General features: G+C 41.3%; 2 protein-coding genes across 12 annotated transcripts in view; both read right to left on the bottom strand.

Moving 5' to 3' along the window:
* Positions 1-17,349, bottom strand: part of DSTN (destrin, actin depolymerizing factor) — a 1,228,633-nt gene that overhangs the window by 195,672 nt on the left and 1,015,612 nt on the right. The window contains exon 1 of one of the 10 annotated variants that reach the window (XM_050745394.1): positions 14,807-14,816. The exons of the other annotated variants lie outside the window; for them this stretch is intronic. The gene's annotated coding sequence lies outside the window, so the exon portion shown is untranslated. Of the gene's footprint in view, positions 1-14,806; positions 14,817-17,349 lie in introns of those variants that run through there. 10 annotated transcript variants of the gene reach the window in all.
* The window catches only part of PCSK2 (proprotein convertase subtilisin/kexin type 2), a 254,163-nt gene that overhangs the window by 71,978 nt on the left and 164,836 nt on the right, over positions 1-17,349 (bottom strand). For both annotated transcript variants that reach the window (XM_050745361.1, XM_050745362.1), the window contains one exon: positions 2,923-2,999. In XM_050745361.1, coding sequence (XP_050601318.1) covers positions 2,923-2,999 — 77 coding nt within the window. The remainder of the gene's footprint in view (positions 1-2,922; positions 3,000-17,349) is intronic.

Genomic DNA, 17,349 nt, shown 5'->3' with positions numbered 1-17,349 from the left:
GCTCCTTTAGATTGGAGAAGTTTGTTTTTACTGACCTTCTGAAGCTTACTTCTGTCAACTCATCAAAGTCATTTTCCATCCAGCTTTGTTCTGTTGCTGTCGAGGAGCTGCAATCCTTTGGAGGAGAAGAGGCCCTCTGGTTTTTAGAATTTTCAGCTTTTCTGCTCTGGTTTCTACCCATATTTGTGGTTTTATCTACCTTTGGTCTTTGATGTTGGTGACCTACCGATGGGGGTTTGTTGTGGATGTCCTTTTTGTTGATATTGATGCTATTCCTTTCTGTTTGTTAGTTTTCCTTCTAACAGTCAGGTCCCTCAGCTGCAGGTCTGCTGGAGTTTGCTGGAGGTCCATTCCAGACCCTGTTTGCCTGGGTATCACCAGCGGAGGCTGCAGAACAGCAAATATTGCAGAACAGCAAATATTGCTGCCTGATTCTTCCTCTTGAAGCTTCATCCTAGAGGGGCACCTGCCTATATGAGCTGTCTGTTTGCGCCTCCTGGGAGGTCTCTCCCAGTTAGGCTACATGGGGGTCAGGGACTCACTTGAGGAGGCAGTCTGTCCATTCTCAGAGCTCAAATGCCATGCTGGGAGAACCATTGCTCTCTTTGGAGATGTCAGACAGGGACGTTTAAGTCTGCAGAAGCTTCTGCTGCCTTTTGTTCAGCTATGTCCTGCCCACAGAGGTGGAATCTATAGAGGCAGTAGACCTTGCTGAACTGTGGTGGGCTCCACCCAGTTTGAGCTTCCCAGTCACTTTGTTTACCTACTCAAGCCTCAGCAGTGGCAGACACCCCTCCCTCCGCCAGGCTGCTGCCTTGTAGGTCAATCTCAGACTGCTGCGCTAGCAGTGAGCAAGGCTCCATGGGCATGGGACCTGCTGAGCCAGACATGGGAGAGAATTTCCTGGTCTGCTGGTTGCTAAGACTGTGGAAAAAGCACAATATTTGGGCAGAAGTGTCCCATTTTTCCAGGTACAGGCTGTCACCGCTTCCCTTGGCTAGGAAAGGGAAATTCCCCAACCCCTTGCACCCACTGTCCAACCAGTCCCAATGAGATGAACCAGGTACCTCAGTTGGAAATGCAGAAATTACCTATCTTCTGTGTCGATCATGTTGGGAGCTGTAGACCAGAGCTGTTCCTATTTGGCCATCTTGTAATGGAATCTTTTAGTTTTTTTTTTAAGGAGTATTTTTACAGCACATTGCCCAGGAAGATTTGGCTAGGGCAGATTTTGTTTGGGTTCAGAAAATGAGATTGGGAGAAAATCATTCCATTGGTTATATTTTTTTGCTTACATCAATCCATCAAAGACTAATTTAGTACCTACTAGCTACAGAAAGACAGCAAGTAGCCAGTGGATGTGTTGCCACTGCACTTCATGCGGACAGTTGGTAATCAATCCTGCTGAAACCAGACCCTCTCATAGCTCTTCTCAGCACCGTGTTCTGGATAGCCATTGCCAATCCTGTCTAAACCCCAGTTTAATGGCATGCATTTGGTAACTTCACATTCTTGTGTCTGAAATGGTTTATTTGCTAAAGATACACTAGGATCTAGGGTTAGAAGTAATAGAGGTAAAACACACTTCATGCCAAAAATTTTCAGACCTTTTTTATACATTCTCATACTCCAAACACACACCTCCAAGCATTGCATTTCATTTTCAGGTTGCAGGTGACATGGTTAGAGAATGAATTGTGCTATCCGACATCAGCAATGATCTTTACAAAATATTACAAAATTAAACTTTATTTTCTTTTTTCTTCTTTTCTGCATTTGTACCCAGAACCTGTGTACCCTGTGTCAACTCCTGATGAGACTGAGGGGTCTCAGGTCAACTTGCTAACTTTAGAGACAGAATCTAAGCTTCCTGTCTGCCGAGGCTCTACCCCTGAACATACTGTGGTCATGCTTCCTGTATCAAATAATACAAATGATACTTAGCAAAGAAAAGTACAAATGTGGATTTGGAAACAATTTGAAGCATGGGGCTAATCTTGGCTTTGACTTGAATTTTAATTGTTTGACTAAGGAAGCCCTTCAACCCTTCTGAGCCTGTTTGCTTATCACTAAACTGAAAATGACAACATTTGTTTTATCTACTACTTAGAGTGCCATGAGAAATAAAAAAAAATGGGTAAAGTGCTCTGTACGTCATATATTTTTAAACAACTAATTGAAGTTCATATGTTTTTATGAACTTCACCCAAGGACATCAATAACAGGGAACCACTAGGTTTAAAAATTACAGTATTCTTTCATTGATTAAGTAAGCTGCACATCTTTATTTCTTCATATCTCTTATATGTAATTAACCATTTAAGCAAAATGTTTACTTGAAGAAAAAAGAGACCGCATTTCCCTGTTTAGTGGCAAAACAGGCTGAAGGAAAATTATTCTCTTGGATAGACTGTTTGGGTAGTTTGACATCATAGGATCTTTATCCTAAGCAATACTTCAAACCTCTGCCAATCACACTTACTGTTTTGTTGAAAGGGACTCCATGAGATTATAGTAGAAAATGAACAGAATGCTTTCCAAAAACATATAGACACAGACCCATGGGGCAAAATACTTCTCTACAGTGGCTAAAACATATAAAGCAAAATCAGCATGTTTTAAATCACGTTGTACTGGGTTGAAAAAGAACTTCTTATTTCTATTTCCTTTTCTCTTTAATGGATTAAAGTGACAAATAATTGCAAGTTCAGCAGAACAAAACAGTCAAAAGATTATTCTAAAGGAGGATTGTAATATTAAAAATTCCACTTTAGAGAATGTAGCCACTAAGAAGAAAAATCACAATATAATTTAATGAAGCATGGGGATTATTTTGCTGGTGGTAATCAAGCCTGAAACAAAACAAAGTAAAATAAAACTCCAAAGCCTAAAGTCAAAGAGCCCTCCCAAGCCCCGGTTTACCTGTTAAACCAGTCGTCTGTGTACCGAGGGTAAGGATAGGGGTCGTTGCTACTGAAGTCGTAACTTGCTTCGGCATTCTGAAAAATACAAGGCATCTCATTAGGTCCGTACAGCCAGAGGCGCGGTAAAGGGAAAGTGCTGGGAGACTTGGAATGTTTCTAGTCTTCCCTGGAGTGCTGGGTTAGGGTGCTGCACTGGACCAACCCTTACAAAATTGTGTTGGAGCCAAAGCGTGTCCTTGGAGTGAGATGGCCTTTAGAGTTTCCTTGCTTTACACGGAAGGCTCACATCCAGCTTCTTCCTTTAGACTGACATAGGCTGGTTTCCTTTCCCCTTATGGGTGTTAAACCCCTGCCCGAGGCCCTGACGTTGTCCACAATTGACCTCATTTTTTCACTCAACAAATATCATGAAGAGTCCAATATATGTCAGAGACTTTGCTAAGTATGGGAATACAATGGTGGCATCCCTGCCCTTATGTAACTTATAGCCTAGTTGCGGGGACAGACATCAATCGAATGATCAAACAAAGACATATACCATTACAAACTTCAATAAGTATCTGTATGAACTCTTATGCCCTACAGCATATGGTCAAAAGTGTACCAACTCTGTCATCCAACATCGTCCTTTTTGAGCAACTCCACTAATTCCATCAATTTTTGTTTTGATTGTTTAGATGACAAAATCACCAGTAGTTGTAATAATCATTTTGTGGGAGGTTGAGGTTGATGAGGATGTGACTCTGAGAACCAGCTGGCCTAGAACATTTGGGTGGGCAGGACAATGAGCATCCAGGGTTTAGGCAGGATCTGGGTGAACTGACCACTGAGGCCAATGGGAATGGGGTTACTGCCGAAGCCGGAGTGGACAGATGATGAAAACCAGCACTTGGCCCCTGTCTCCCTCTCTGGAAGGCTGTGTGAGTCTTTTGAAGCTTGAGGGCACTTCTGGAGACAGGGATGGCAGGGGCAAAGCCTGAGCAGACTGAGACCATGTTTCTATCAGGCTGGCAGAGGGAAATAAAGTCAGTGAGGGAAAACTAGAGAGTGTCCGTCCCTTTGTAGCTGCTGCTTGAATGACTGGCTTCTCAAACTTTCCACTCGGGCTTATCTTTTGGGCTGATAATTATCACTGGGGTCTGTCTGGGTGATGCTCTTGGCTCTGCTCCTGACTCTGGGAAGATAGTTTGGCCGGACATGGCCGGGGCTGGAAGGAGGACCTGGAGAGTTCTGAGAGCAGAGTTTACAGCAGAGAACCCTCAGAACTCTGAGACATCTTTTATAACAAGAAGAAAGACAGTGTATTGTCTGGGGTCAAATTGGCCTCTGAATGTTGAAATGGATGATAACTCAGGAACCCCAATTATTTTGTTGCCTTTGCAATTAATTTTTGATGACTAATGCTTAATTCCTTGGGTAACAGTCTACACTGAACATTAAGGAAGGCAAACAGTTGTTATTCTTGTTTGGCTGTATGTTTTCTGGCTAAAAATCAAATGGTTTCTAGCAAGGGGGAACAATATTTTGCAAGGGTTCTGTTTATGCCTCTACAGCCAAACAGAGTCATTTATTGATTTGAATTACAATGCTGTCTCCCATAAAGTTATTTGTGTACAGGAATAAGTTAAACTGGCCTTGAATGATACTGGAGTTTTCTATAATTGCCATTAACATGGACATTTGGAACAGGTGGTGTTTGGTGAATTTAATGTTCTGGTCACCAAGGCTTGCCAGATGCTTGCTTTGTTTGGACTTCTCTAACTTTTTACTGAAATCCTTTAATCGATTTTCCTGCTTTAGAAAATACTAGCTGTTTGGTGAAAATAATTTAATCCCTGATGATTCAGGATCGAGATGATTCAGAGTCATCATTAAGAACTTGAATTATCATTGTACCATCACACCGAAAGTGAGAAGGTTGGGTTGATTCCAAGCTGACCTCAGGGCTTCTCTGGGAGTTATTTCTGGAAGAAACTTCTGACGATGGCTCATGTTCTTTTCTAAAAGTTTAATGCACGGGGGAAAAAACCGATCCCTGGTATTTAATAATTCTAAGGCTTAATTTCTGAATATTTGAATGCATAATTAGAAAGAAAGATGAGACTTGCTCTTAGCTAGAAAGTTTAATAATTACAACTTGGCATTGTTGGCAGTGTGTACTTTTCAAACAGATGGCCTGCACCACGCTAAGAAAGGACAGTCACTTATATTCACAGATTCCTCTGGATTTTTATATATGAGGTGCTGTAATTGCCTGGCTATCAAAGACTCAGTTCCACGGATGACATCTTTCAGATTTGGGGCTTGTCTATCTGGAAGGCTGGTGATGAGAGAGGTGGGAGCTCCGGCAGCCAATGGTGGCTGTGCTCATTGCTTTTACATCCACAGAGAAGCTTCTGAGATTGTACCTGGCCCTGGTACTGCCATCCATACCCCCAGATCTGGAATTTAATGCCTCTCCGATCAATGGACTTCCCTTGCTGGGCTGCCCTAGACAAATATGTCACAGGTCCCAGCTTGATGTAGGGAAAGGAAGAGAGGCATTCAAGTCAAACATACTTGGTTTTGAAATGAGGCTGTTTTTGACCTTGGAAATTTTCCTATTTTTTAGAAACTGTAGTTTCTTCATCTTCAAAATGCAGGTGGTAAAACTGTTACTAGTTAGTTGCTGTGAGGATAAAATGAAACAAGGGATGTAAGCTGGCAAGCACGTTGCCCCACGCAGTATGGGCAATGCCTCACCTCTGACTTCTCCTGTTGTGTCCTCTTTCTTTGATCACCTACAGCAAAGGTCACAAAATACAGCCCACCGGCTAAATCAGCCCATGGCCTGTTTTTGTAAGTAAAGTTGTATTGGAATGCAGTCACATCCATTTATTTATGAATTGCCTGTCACTGCTTTTGCACTCTAACAACAGAGATAAGTAGATGTGACAAAACCCCATAAAGCCTAAAGTATTTACCATGTGGCTTTTTATTGGAAAGAGTTTACTAATCCCTGACTAATGTCCTAGGCCTCTTGGGCTCCCAGGCTGCCCTCTGATAGCCCACACTATAGCATCTCACTCAGTCTTTGTCTTTCTGGGCAGATCTCTTTGCTCTGAGACATACATGTCCCATACCTTGTTCTCTCCTGGGCTATAGCCACTGAATCTGGTATGAACTAGTCTGAGTATCTTGTTGGGAGTTTGAATCTTGCTCCTCCTGTGTCTCATGCTAGTCAAAGGTCGGTTATCCAGCAGATACTGGGCCTCAGCTCACCGGGTACTGATGGAGGCCGAGGAGAGCATTACACTGCGATGGTGAAGAGGTGCCACCATGGTTTCCACCACTCCACTGCCCACCATTGGTCAAGCCTCTAGGGGTCACCATCCTCTAGTTCTTCTGTTTTTCCACCTACGAGTGTCCTGTTTGTTTCCAAGATTAGAACACTGCCCTTGGCAGAGAGTGGCAGTGACTTGCCATAAGAAAGAAGGCTAATGTATTTAATATGGACATCCACTGATGTGATTGAACAGATATTTTTTAGAGTACTGAGGGGCAAACTCTGTGGTCCAACTACAAAATTGTGAAAATGGTTTCTGTAGTCAGGGCTGTCATGTACAGTTGTGCAGGTTGTGCATCGCACCAGGGGTTCCTGCCCACAGGGAGAAACTAGGGTCTGCATTGGACTTACCAAGCCATGTGCACCACCCCCACACCCCAAGGTGGAGGAGGCTTTAAAAAAGAATTGGTCAACCCGGAGGGGCTGCTTTTGCTCAGAAGGGGACACCTGTTCTAATTTGCCCAGAGAGAGGGTGCTGTCTTGCAGTTCACCCACCAGTAGGGAATGCCATTTTCAATTTCACACAAATGGCACTATATACCTACTAACACGTCCCTGGCAAGAAACAGGTCTCTGTGGTTATAGTTGTATACAAACCTGACCTCAAGGAAATTGTGCCACAGAAGACGTTTCTTGTGAAACATCAAATAATACAAGATTTGAATAACACCTCAAATAATAGGAGTTTATGATCACGAGTACAACGTGGCGTATGATTAACTGCTAATGTAATTCCACAGCTCCAGGAACTCAGAACAAGAAACCACACTCGCATTTGTCCTTTTATTCTGTCTTGCTCCTTTCCCTGAAGGCATTTAACCAAATAACCCAGCTAGGAGCTGGGTAACAGTATTAGCTGAAATTGCGCTGAGCTCATGGACTAATGAAAGAGAAATAAGCTTCTCCAGATAGACTCTCAAACTGCAACCAAATTGCCCCAGAACAAAGCTCATCTGTATGGAAACTGAGAAGCAAAATAGCCGAGTCCATTAGAGCCTAAAGAATTTTGCTATTGCGCCTACTTGCATCTAATATGGCCATGGCTTAATGTTCCCAACTGTGCCTATTTTGATTTTCCTCAAATACTTCTCCCACATGCACTGGTTTAACGATAATGTTCAGCTCACTTTTGACTGAAACGAACATTAAAGGGATTTATGTCTGTATTAAATCTGGCTGTAAAACTTAATGAAATTTAACATTTCTTCAGCATTCAAAAAATTTAGAAAAAGATACGTAGTCAGAAATTTGTTTGAAATCTTTCTTCTATACTCCTAAGGTTGCCAGGGTCATATCATTTTCCAGGGACACAGTGTTCTCCCATTGTGGATTTGACACTTTTCCCCATCACTTTCTTCTTGCTTCTGGAAATTCTAGCAACTTCTGTAGTCACTGGAGCACTCTCCAGATCAGAGGAGTGATACAATTGAACAGTCAGGCCACTCAGCTGTGTCCTGGGTGGCTGGACATTTGACATTTTCTTTCCTTCTTTTTTCTTTTCTTTCCTTTTTCTTTTTTTTTTGAGATGGAGTGTCGCTCTGTCACCCAGGCTGGAGTGCAGTGGCACGATCTCAGCTCACTGCAAGCTCCACCTCCCAGGTTCACGTCATTCTTGTGCCACAGCCTCCTGAGTAGCTGGGACTACAGGTGCCCGCCACCACGTCTGGCTAGTTTCGTTTTTGTATTTTTCGTAGAGACGGGGTTTCACTCTGTTAGCTAGATGGTCTCGATCTCCTGACCTCGTGATCCGCCCGCCTCGGCCTCCTAAAGTGCTGAGATTTCAAGCATGAGTCACCACGCCTGGCTTTTTTTTTTTTTTTTTTTTTTGAGACAGAGTCTTGCTCTGTTGCCCAGGCTTGAGTACAGGGGCATAATTTCAGCTCACAGCAACCTCTGCCCCTAGGGTTCAAGTGATTCTCCTGCCTTAGCCTCTTGAGTAGCTGGAATTACAGGCGTGCCACCATGCCTGCCTAATTTTTGTATTTTTTAGTAGAGAAGGGGTTTCGCCATTTTGGCCAGGCTGGTCTCGAACTGCAGACCTCAAGTGATCTGCCTGCCTCAGCCTCCCAAAGTGCTGGGATTATAGGCATGAGCCTCTGTGCCTGGCCAGTATTTTCCAGAGCTAAGCGGCTCTATCCTTTGGCTCTCATTGCCACCATTATCAGCAGACTTGGGAGAGGTTCTAAGCACTAAACAGATGAGGAGATAACAACATTAATTCTTAATGGCTAATAGGGTGCCCCAAATTAAAAAGATGCCTTTATCTTTTTCAAAGATGTTTAAAAATCTCTTATTTAATTGATATTTTCCAAAACCCTGTGGTGGAGGAGCACAGCTGTATTGCAGGAAGGAGTGAACAGTTGCTCTAAGTAACAGCCGAGGCAAACACCTCCGGAGGGCATCTTTAGAGTGATCTTTGCCTATGTCTTCTTGCTCGGCTTGCTATTTTAGAAGGCCAATGAAGCATGTGTTAGGCTACATAGAGGCTGATTCCCACACATGCATTTTAAGAGCTTCTCTAAAAGCGTAAATTCCTGGTGCTGACCTGATATATTAAAAATAAGCTGCCATTCATTGGAATGAAGCTCTAAGAGCTGGCTCCAAGATAGGCTCTAAAACTTGGGTGGAAAAATTTACGTCTTTATTTGCACTAGCCACCACCTCAAATCAAGCATTTCCTTCAGTTACGAATGGGAAGTACAAACCACAATATTATTAGCAGTACCTGTGAGCATATCATCAATACGTATCTTCATTGCACATTAGGGTTGTTGCCGGTATGCTAAAAAGTATCTTTTCAGTACACCCCTACCTGCCACTACATTTTGTTATTTGATGCATTAATGAAGGACATATGTTAGCATTTCACAAATGCAAAATTTCAATCTTTTGATAACTATTTCAATACAATAGCATTCCTCGGTGGCATAGTCTGAATGTTGGTGTCCGTCCAAAATTCATATGTTGAAATGTAAACCCCAGTGTGTTTGTATTAAGAGGTGGGGTCCTTGGGAGGTAATTAGGTCATGAGGGTGGAGCCCTCATGAATGGAATTAGTGCCCTTATAAAAGAGGTCTGAAGGAGCCTGTTTAACCTTTCCGCTATGTGAAGATGTGGCAGGAAGGCCTTGTGTATGAGGAACAGGCCTTCACCAGACACCAAATCTGCTGGCACCTTGGTCTTGGAATTCTGGCCTCCAGAACTGTAGCCAATAGATTTCTGTTGTTTATAAATTACTCAGTCTAAGATATTTTGTTATATCAGCTCAAACAGACTAAAAAAACTTGATTACCTTGTATATCTTGTTAATGTATTTAAAATATTATTTTGAGAATGAGGGGACACAGGTGCTTCTGTATGTGGTTGGTTGGTGCGGAAGTTGGCACAATCTCTTTGAGGAGAAATTTGGCAATATCTATCAAAATAAAAATGAATGGACTGTTTGACCCAGCAATTCCACCTCTAAGACTCTACCCTAAAGACAGACCTGCAAATAAATGAAAGATATATATTTAAATATATTTGTTCCGGCAGTGATTGTAATAGTGAAATATTAGAAACAACCTAAATCTCCAACACTGTGGATGAGTTAAAGAAATTCTGGTGCACCCATATGATGCAAAACTCTGCAGCTCTGGCAAAGAATGAGATATGAAACTGGCAATGAACTCATTCCCAAGAAATGTTATTAAGCAAAAAAGGCAATATGTAGAATAGAGTGTATAGTGGGCTCCCATTTGCAGAGAAGAGAGGGATGGACTTGCTGGTAAGTATACAGTAGTTCTGGGAAGAAACACAAGAGTCTTTTTTAAGTGCTTTGCCTGGGGAGAGGCGTGGGGTCTAGGGTGGAAGGAAGGCTTAGTTTTCATTGCATAACGTTTTGTGTAATTTTTTTAACTATAATGACATCAGGTAACACATATCAAGTGTGTATTTTGTATAAGGGACTCTTAGATATTTTGTATGCATTACTCATCCTTATGATGTCCTTGTGTGGGTAATACCCTTATTGTCATCCTCATCCCATAACCAGGGAAGCGTAGGCACAGAGAGGTTGAATATTCAGCCGAAGGTTACACAGATGATGAAGGGCAGAGCAGGGATTTAGACCAGGAAGTCTGGCTCCAGAGGCCTCTCTCCTAAGTGTGCAATTTTGCTTTTCTGCATCAGAATTATATTCATCATATTCTACTGCATGCATTGTTTAAAAGAAAAATAAATACCTAGCAAATAAAAAAGAGTAAGTTAGTGCATTTACCTCCTAGAACATTAGTGGATCATTCTGCTTAAATCCAAGTATATACCTTTAGCTATTTTAGCTAATAATTTAACCTCCCACAGAGGGTCATACTTCACTAAAGGGGTAGGGGAGCGCATGTCTTATTTTGTATGGTCCATTCATTTTTTTAATAACATGGTTTTATTTAGTTAATTGTCTCTTCCAAGGTTGATACAAGACCTTTGAGGCCTAAATCAGCAAATATGCCTCCAATGAGAAAGTTAATTCTCCTGATTTCAACAGTAGGGTTCAACCTGTTTCTCTGTTCTCTGTTGATTATGCTGTTCCTTATAGAAGTAGGATTTTCAAAAAAAAAAAAAAAAATCATGCTCTCTATAAGACAAATAACACTGGTAAGTGAATTCCTCAGAATCTGAAATACTTCCTCTTTTTTCTAGAGCCTCTTCAACACTACCTGGTGGCCCCTGGGATTCTGAGTACAGTTTGACAATCATTGACTGAGAATGCCATGAGATGCTTACACGTGGTGCCTGCTTTCCATGTTAAATAACATGGCATCGCACGGCAGGACTGTGGTTCCTTGCAAAACATTCCTGCAATACTTCTTATTATGCCAGTGACAAAGTCTCTGCTAAGTGCCCCCATAGCTTTAACACCTCTCTATACTTGTTAATCCTTCTTCTTATCTGACAGAGGCAAGCATTGGCAGGCAGAAACACCCTGCTTCAGTTGCTTACATTGCATTTATTTTGACAGTCCATTCTACTGGTGTCATGGAATATTAGTTGCTTTTCTATTTGAAATAGTGATGTATAGTTTCCCTTTAAAATACATTTGTTTATGTTAAAAAGTGAGTCAATTTAAAGAAACATACTAGGTAAATAATAACACCAGTAGCAAAAGTTGTAAAGGTGTATAGCGACTGATGGTTGGTTTGGGAAACACCGGAATAAAGTAATGGTGTGGAAAATTTGTGACTTTAACTCCTTCAGTTATTAACAAAGTGGGCCAAGATTTAAGTACTTCTGTGAGGTATTTGAAAGGGTGATGGAAAAGACGATCTGTCTTTAAATACCCATCCTGCCACTTGTCATTTTGACATTAGGGCTGTAATCCTTTTCATTCTATAGACTGTTGACTTCAAACATTTCCATTCGTTCATGCATTCAGTCAATCACTTATTTTTTTTTCATTGAACAAATGTATTGAGCACCAACTGCTTGCTCCCATTGTACAACAGCAAGCTGCTATTGCAGAGGAAGATGCCCTTAGCTGGGGTATCTCATTAGCCTTCATGAGCTAATATATTATTATGGAATTTTTAATAGCACCTTTGGTTATCAACTAACAGTGGTTCCTAACTGAAGCTGCACAAGAGAATCACCTAGAGAGCTTTTAGAAATACAAATACTTGAGCAATTCCTAGATTCTGACTTAACCGATCTGGGGTGGGCCTTGGGCATCAGTGGTTTTTAATAAAAGCCACCAACAAACTCAACAAAACCTCTTTTGGTGGTTCTGATGGATAGTCCAGGTAGAGAACCACTGAGCTAACACCTTTGTTAATACCTCATATCCTAGCCTTCTTGTGGCTTAGAGTATGGTCTGTGTACCAGTAGCACTGACATTACCTGAGAACTTGTCAGAAATGCCGAGTCTCAGCTGAATCTGCATTTTGTCTTTTTTTCTGGAGACATGGTCTCACTCTGTAACCCAGGCTGGAGTGCAATGGCACAATCACACCTCACCGCAGCCTCCGACTTCTGGGCTCAAGTGATCTTCCTGCCTCAGCCTCCTGAGTAGCTGAAACTACAGGTGTGTGCCATCATGCCTGGCTAATTAAAAAAAAATTGTAAAGACAGAGTTTCACTGTGTTGCCCAGGCTGGTCTCGAACTCTTGGCCTCAAGCCGTCCTCCCTCGTTGGTCTCCTAAAGTATTGTGAGACACTGCATCCAGCCCACATTGATTCTGTTATTTGTGAAATGGGTGGCAGGTTTGCCCTTGGTTCCCCGCTTCTCCTTTCTGCATCCATACCCTCCCTGTTATAATCTTCTCTCGCTTTCTCTCCTCCCCTTCCACCTAAACTCTTCCACAGGAAGAAATTGCTTTTGATAAACCATTCACATCTTGGCAGAAATGCATTCAGACATTGCCTTTTCCAGTATTATCTGCTTTAACAGAAGAGAATGGGCATTGAAACAAGTTAATCTCTAATAGTAAAGATGGAAAGGTGTAAATTGTGGGAGCGTCAAGAACTTCTTGGCATGTCTCAGACCAAAGTTCTTTCTATGAAAAAAGTCAGCTCTGAGAAAAGAGTTGTTACAATGGATTTCTTTGGTTCGGAAGGAGAGGTTGAATGAGCCAAAGAAAACAAGACCACGTGTGTGACTACTAAGCATAATATTCTTGAATTTGGCCGGAGGCGGTGGCTCACGCCTGTAATCCCAGCACTTTGGGAGGCCGAGGTGGGTGGATCACGAGGTCAGGAGTTCAAGACCAGCCTGGCCAAAAGGGTGAAACCCCGTCTCTACTAAAAATACAAAAATTAGCCAGGTGTGGTGGTGAGCACCTGTAATCTCAGCTACTCGGGAGGCTGAGGCAGAGAATTGCTTGAACCTGGAAGGTGAGTTTGCAGTGAGCCAAGATCATGCCACTGCACTCCAGCCCTCCAGCCTGGGTGACAGAGTGAGACTCTATCTCAAAAAAAAAAAAAAAAAAAAAAAAAAAAAAAAATTGATTTTTTGTGCTTCTGGTAGTTGAGGGCTGCTGGAGGGATTGATTCTGCAAGAAAGAAGAGTAAAAGTTCAGAGTGGAGGGTTTCCTGCTATTAAACAAGTTTTGACTAATATTAAGGTCTGAATTATTTTTGACTCCTGCTGCTTAAAGTTTCTGTCAAATTGGGTGTATTTAAAAATTAAAAATTTAAAAATACACCCAATTATAGACAAACTCAATGCCAAGCTGCATGAACGACAATAGGAGCTAAAATGCTTTTTAAAATGTTCTTATATTTCAACACACACTTATTTTTATACCCTGACTTCTTCCTGAAAAGAAACAATGTATATTTTCTGGATTCTAACAAATGATATAGATGAATAAAAGTTAACAGTATAGTAAGGTGTAATTTGGATTTAGCAAAAATGGAGATGCACATAGGTAACTCTAAGTGTGCTTTGATTCTGTGCTCAAGTCTTTGCTTGGCCTCATTGTCCAAATTTGACCTGCGTATCCATAGATACTGCTGGAAGCAGATCCGAATTCATGACCCATTCTACTTAGGCAACTGCCCTAGAACTGGCCGATTCTCCCAACCTTGTTCCAGCGTGGTTGGATTTCTCCCATTTCCTAGTGGCCTTCACTGCTGAGGTCTCTCTGTGCTCCCCCATGATGACAAAATTGACCTTGATTCAGCCTGGGCAACATGGCAAGACTCCATGTCTACAAAACGTATAAAAAATATTAACCAGGTGTGGTGGTACGCACCTGTAGTCCCAGCTACTCAGGAGGCTGAGGTGGGAGGATCTCTTGAGCCTGGGAGTTGAGGCTGTAGCAAGCTATGATTGTGCAACTGTATGATCCTAGCTTGGGCAACACAGTGAGACCCTGTTTCAAAAACAAACAAAAAATGTTGACCTTGAGTGAGCTTCTTGTAAAAGCAGCCCCAGCAGTGCTGTGAGCCATCATCACTTCATTCCCTATCACGTCAGGAGAGGATGATGTGGAAACAATGGCTAATTTGAAGTTGAAGGAAATAGAAAAGATGTGGGTTTAAGAAAGGCAGTGGAATGTAGCTTTGATAGCTTAATGAGAGGTTAAGGCCAGCAATCACACAGGGATGCCCTCCAGGACTCAGGACAGGAGGAGGGCAGCCTGCAGATGGGCTTACAATAGCTGCAGTTATGGACTTGCCCGGAGAGAAGGCTGAAGGTTGAAGGGGCCCGGTGTAGCTGGCTCAAAGGGCAATTGAAGCCTGATTCTTGGAGCTCTACAAAGACTGGGTGTACTATCAAGGGTCTACAATAGTGACCGTGTAAATCAGCCCAAGGAGAGCAGCAGTTCTGGAAAAGGAACCAGAAGATAATGTAGCAGCTAGAGTCTAAATTTGTGTTGTCAAGGTGACAAGGTACAAGTCAATTTGTGTTTCCCTCTCTTTTGACTGGGTGTTCTCTGATGTTGTAGAGATACTCAAAGCTTCTTTGTCCTTGCCTCCTCTGTGAGCATTCTGCTTGCCTTTGAATGGCTGGCGAGGTCGAGGTCACTACCTTTGAGTCCAGATGTCCTGAGAGAGATGGAGACACTAGTTTATAGCCCTCCCCCTGAGACTGATTACACAACTTCAGTATCACCTGCTTCTCCTTTTTCAGCTCTAAGAATAGCAAAGATGAGTTCACTGATAGCTGAGTCACCTCATCGAAGGGATTGTTGTGTCCAAATACCATTGATTGGAAACTTTGTCTTAAACACGTCTTAGACGATGTTTTTTCCTCCTGTCAAAAGGACAGGAATATGAATAATAGCTACTGTATTGGGGTCTGTTGCTATTATACATACACATATAAGTTTTATGTATAAATTACAAATATGTGTAATTCAGCACAAATTAATTTTATGTGAGCCCCACAGCACTTTTGAGAATTAAATATTATAACCTCCATTCTACAGATAAGAAAACTGAGGTTCCGTGAGATTATGTAATTTGCTCAAGGTTTTCTAGCTAGAAGTAGTTGAGTACAAAAAATGTGACCCTCTGACTCAGAAAGCATTCTCTTCTCTCTGCACTGCATGACATCTGCAGCTCATTTTTATGATAAAAAGTAAAGAAAAAAATGTACAAGACTGTGAACACCTTGCTTATCCCAGCACACTCAGCACCGAGTGAGAACATTAAGACCTAAGTTGTATTAAATGATAGCAAGATCAGGACTACCGTCATGAAAGGTGGACTCAAGGACTTGGGTTTCTGCTCATTTTCACATCCATAATAAACCAAGCCCCAAAACTTGTCAGCAATCTTCTCACTTATTTGTTTTTTTCTTGTAACAGTTAATCTTTGCTTTGATGATTCTTTTTAGGATAACATAGCTAAGAGGAGAAGATGGAAATGGAGTGTCGTGTCCTTGGGAGATAAGCAGAAAGGATGTACAAGGCACTTTGTAAATATCTTCGTGTTTATAATAGCTGGGGGAAAAAAAGTTAAGTAGATGAGTTCTCTTTCATGAAGAAGTAGTTTGAATCTTACCTTTGAAGAAGAACAGTTTTATGTTCCCAGCTAATGTGAAATGTGACAGAAAAGGACTGATCCCCAACTGTTCTGAAGAAAGATTAAATGCACTTCTGGTTCTTTTCACAGCTATTCATCATTTTAATTGGTTTTGAAGTCAAAAAATTTTGACAGCATTTGGAATGGGAATCCAACTTCATAATTCATAAACTATGGAAAAGTGATTATAGCCTTCATTTGGAAGCTGGGCACATACCTTATTAAGTTGCTACAAGATGAAACACCAAAATCTACATTAATCACACAATCCCTTTGTGCACAGAGGTTCTAGCAGGTGAATTATGGGACACTGGTTTCTTGGGAAGGAAAAACTCTGCCCTAGACCTTTTGGGGATGACACGTCCCTGACTCATGGTGCTCCTTGCCATTCCTGCTACCACCATCATTCATGGCATTTTCAAGAACCAGGAAGAGAGCTCATCCAACTCCCGTGCCTCCCTGTCCCTTGTCCTCTCCCCACATGACACTCTGCTCTGAATAGATGTCCATCGCTTTTCCATCCCCTCCAGTTCACTCTAAGTGATTCAAGGATATGCACTGGGTTTTTCACTTGATACCACTTGCACACAGTAGACTCTTAACAAATGTATCAGATAAACAAATAAGCAAATTTCAAGAATTGTCTAAGTTGTTTTGTTGACATCAGTATCATTTGACATTATAAGATTTGTCAGGTGGAGCTCACTCATGCTCTGTACATTAACAAAATTATTATTATTTTGTTATTATTATAGACAAAACTATAGGTACAGAAAACAGATCCAGGGTCTTGCTATGTTGCCCAGGCTGGATTCCAATTCCTGGGCTCAAGCGATCCTCCTGCCTCCGCCTCCCAAGTTGTTGGGACTATAGACACATGTCACCATGCCCAGCTACAAAATTATTAAAATAAAACTGTTTGCCTTTGGAATTCGGTAGAGCAACATAAGCATGCTTCCAAGAGTTTCCAAACCTTTAAACATTCAGCTTTCCATTACTGTACTTGTACTTTTTTACATTAAATGTTGATATTTCAAGCCTCCTTTTTTAATGTGCTAGTGCCATACCACTTCTATTTATACCGCATTTAGCTATGGAGGTGTTGTAAGCAGCATTATTTACACATTTTAATTGCATTTTGTTGTTATTTTAGGAAAACAAGTGGAAAATGGAAATGAAATAAACTGATACTAGAGATGAAAATAGAGGTCTCATAAATTTAATACCATTGAAACAAGAGAGAAATCATTAGGTGTGCTTTGAACAGAAAATCTTTAGCCCCAACAGAATACTTATTGGATTTAACTCAACTGTGCTCAATAGTGATTGTAAAAAAGAAAAAAAAATTAAAAATATTCATCTTTTTGAAGTTAAATGATGAAAAATTAGGTCTAAGAGTTGAAGTATAATAGGGATTATGTAATTATGATAATTCTAACTTTTTTTTAGCTTTCTGGGAGCATAATCTTACATTATAAATGCACATTTATTGTTCAAATTTGGGAACTGCATATATTTTTCAAAAAATCAAATGGAAAAATACTCAGAATTCTATTTGAATTTATTTCATTTAGTTAAAAATCTCTAGATATACTT

The sequence above is a fragment of the Macaca thibetana genome, chromosome 10 (assembly GCF_024542745.1).
Source record: "Macaca thibetana thibetana isolate TM-01 chromosome 10, ASM2454274v1, whole genome shotgun sequence".
Lineage (NCBI taxonomy): Eukaryota > Metazoa > Chordata > Mammalia > Primates > Cercopithecidae > Macaca > Macaca thibetana.
Note: the sequence above shows the minus strand (reverse complement) of the source record. Positions and strands in the feature narration are given on the sequence as shown.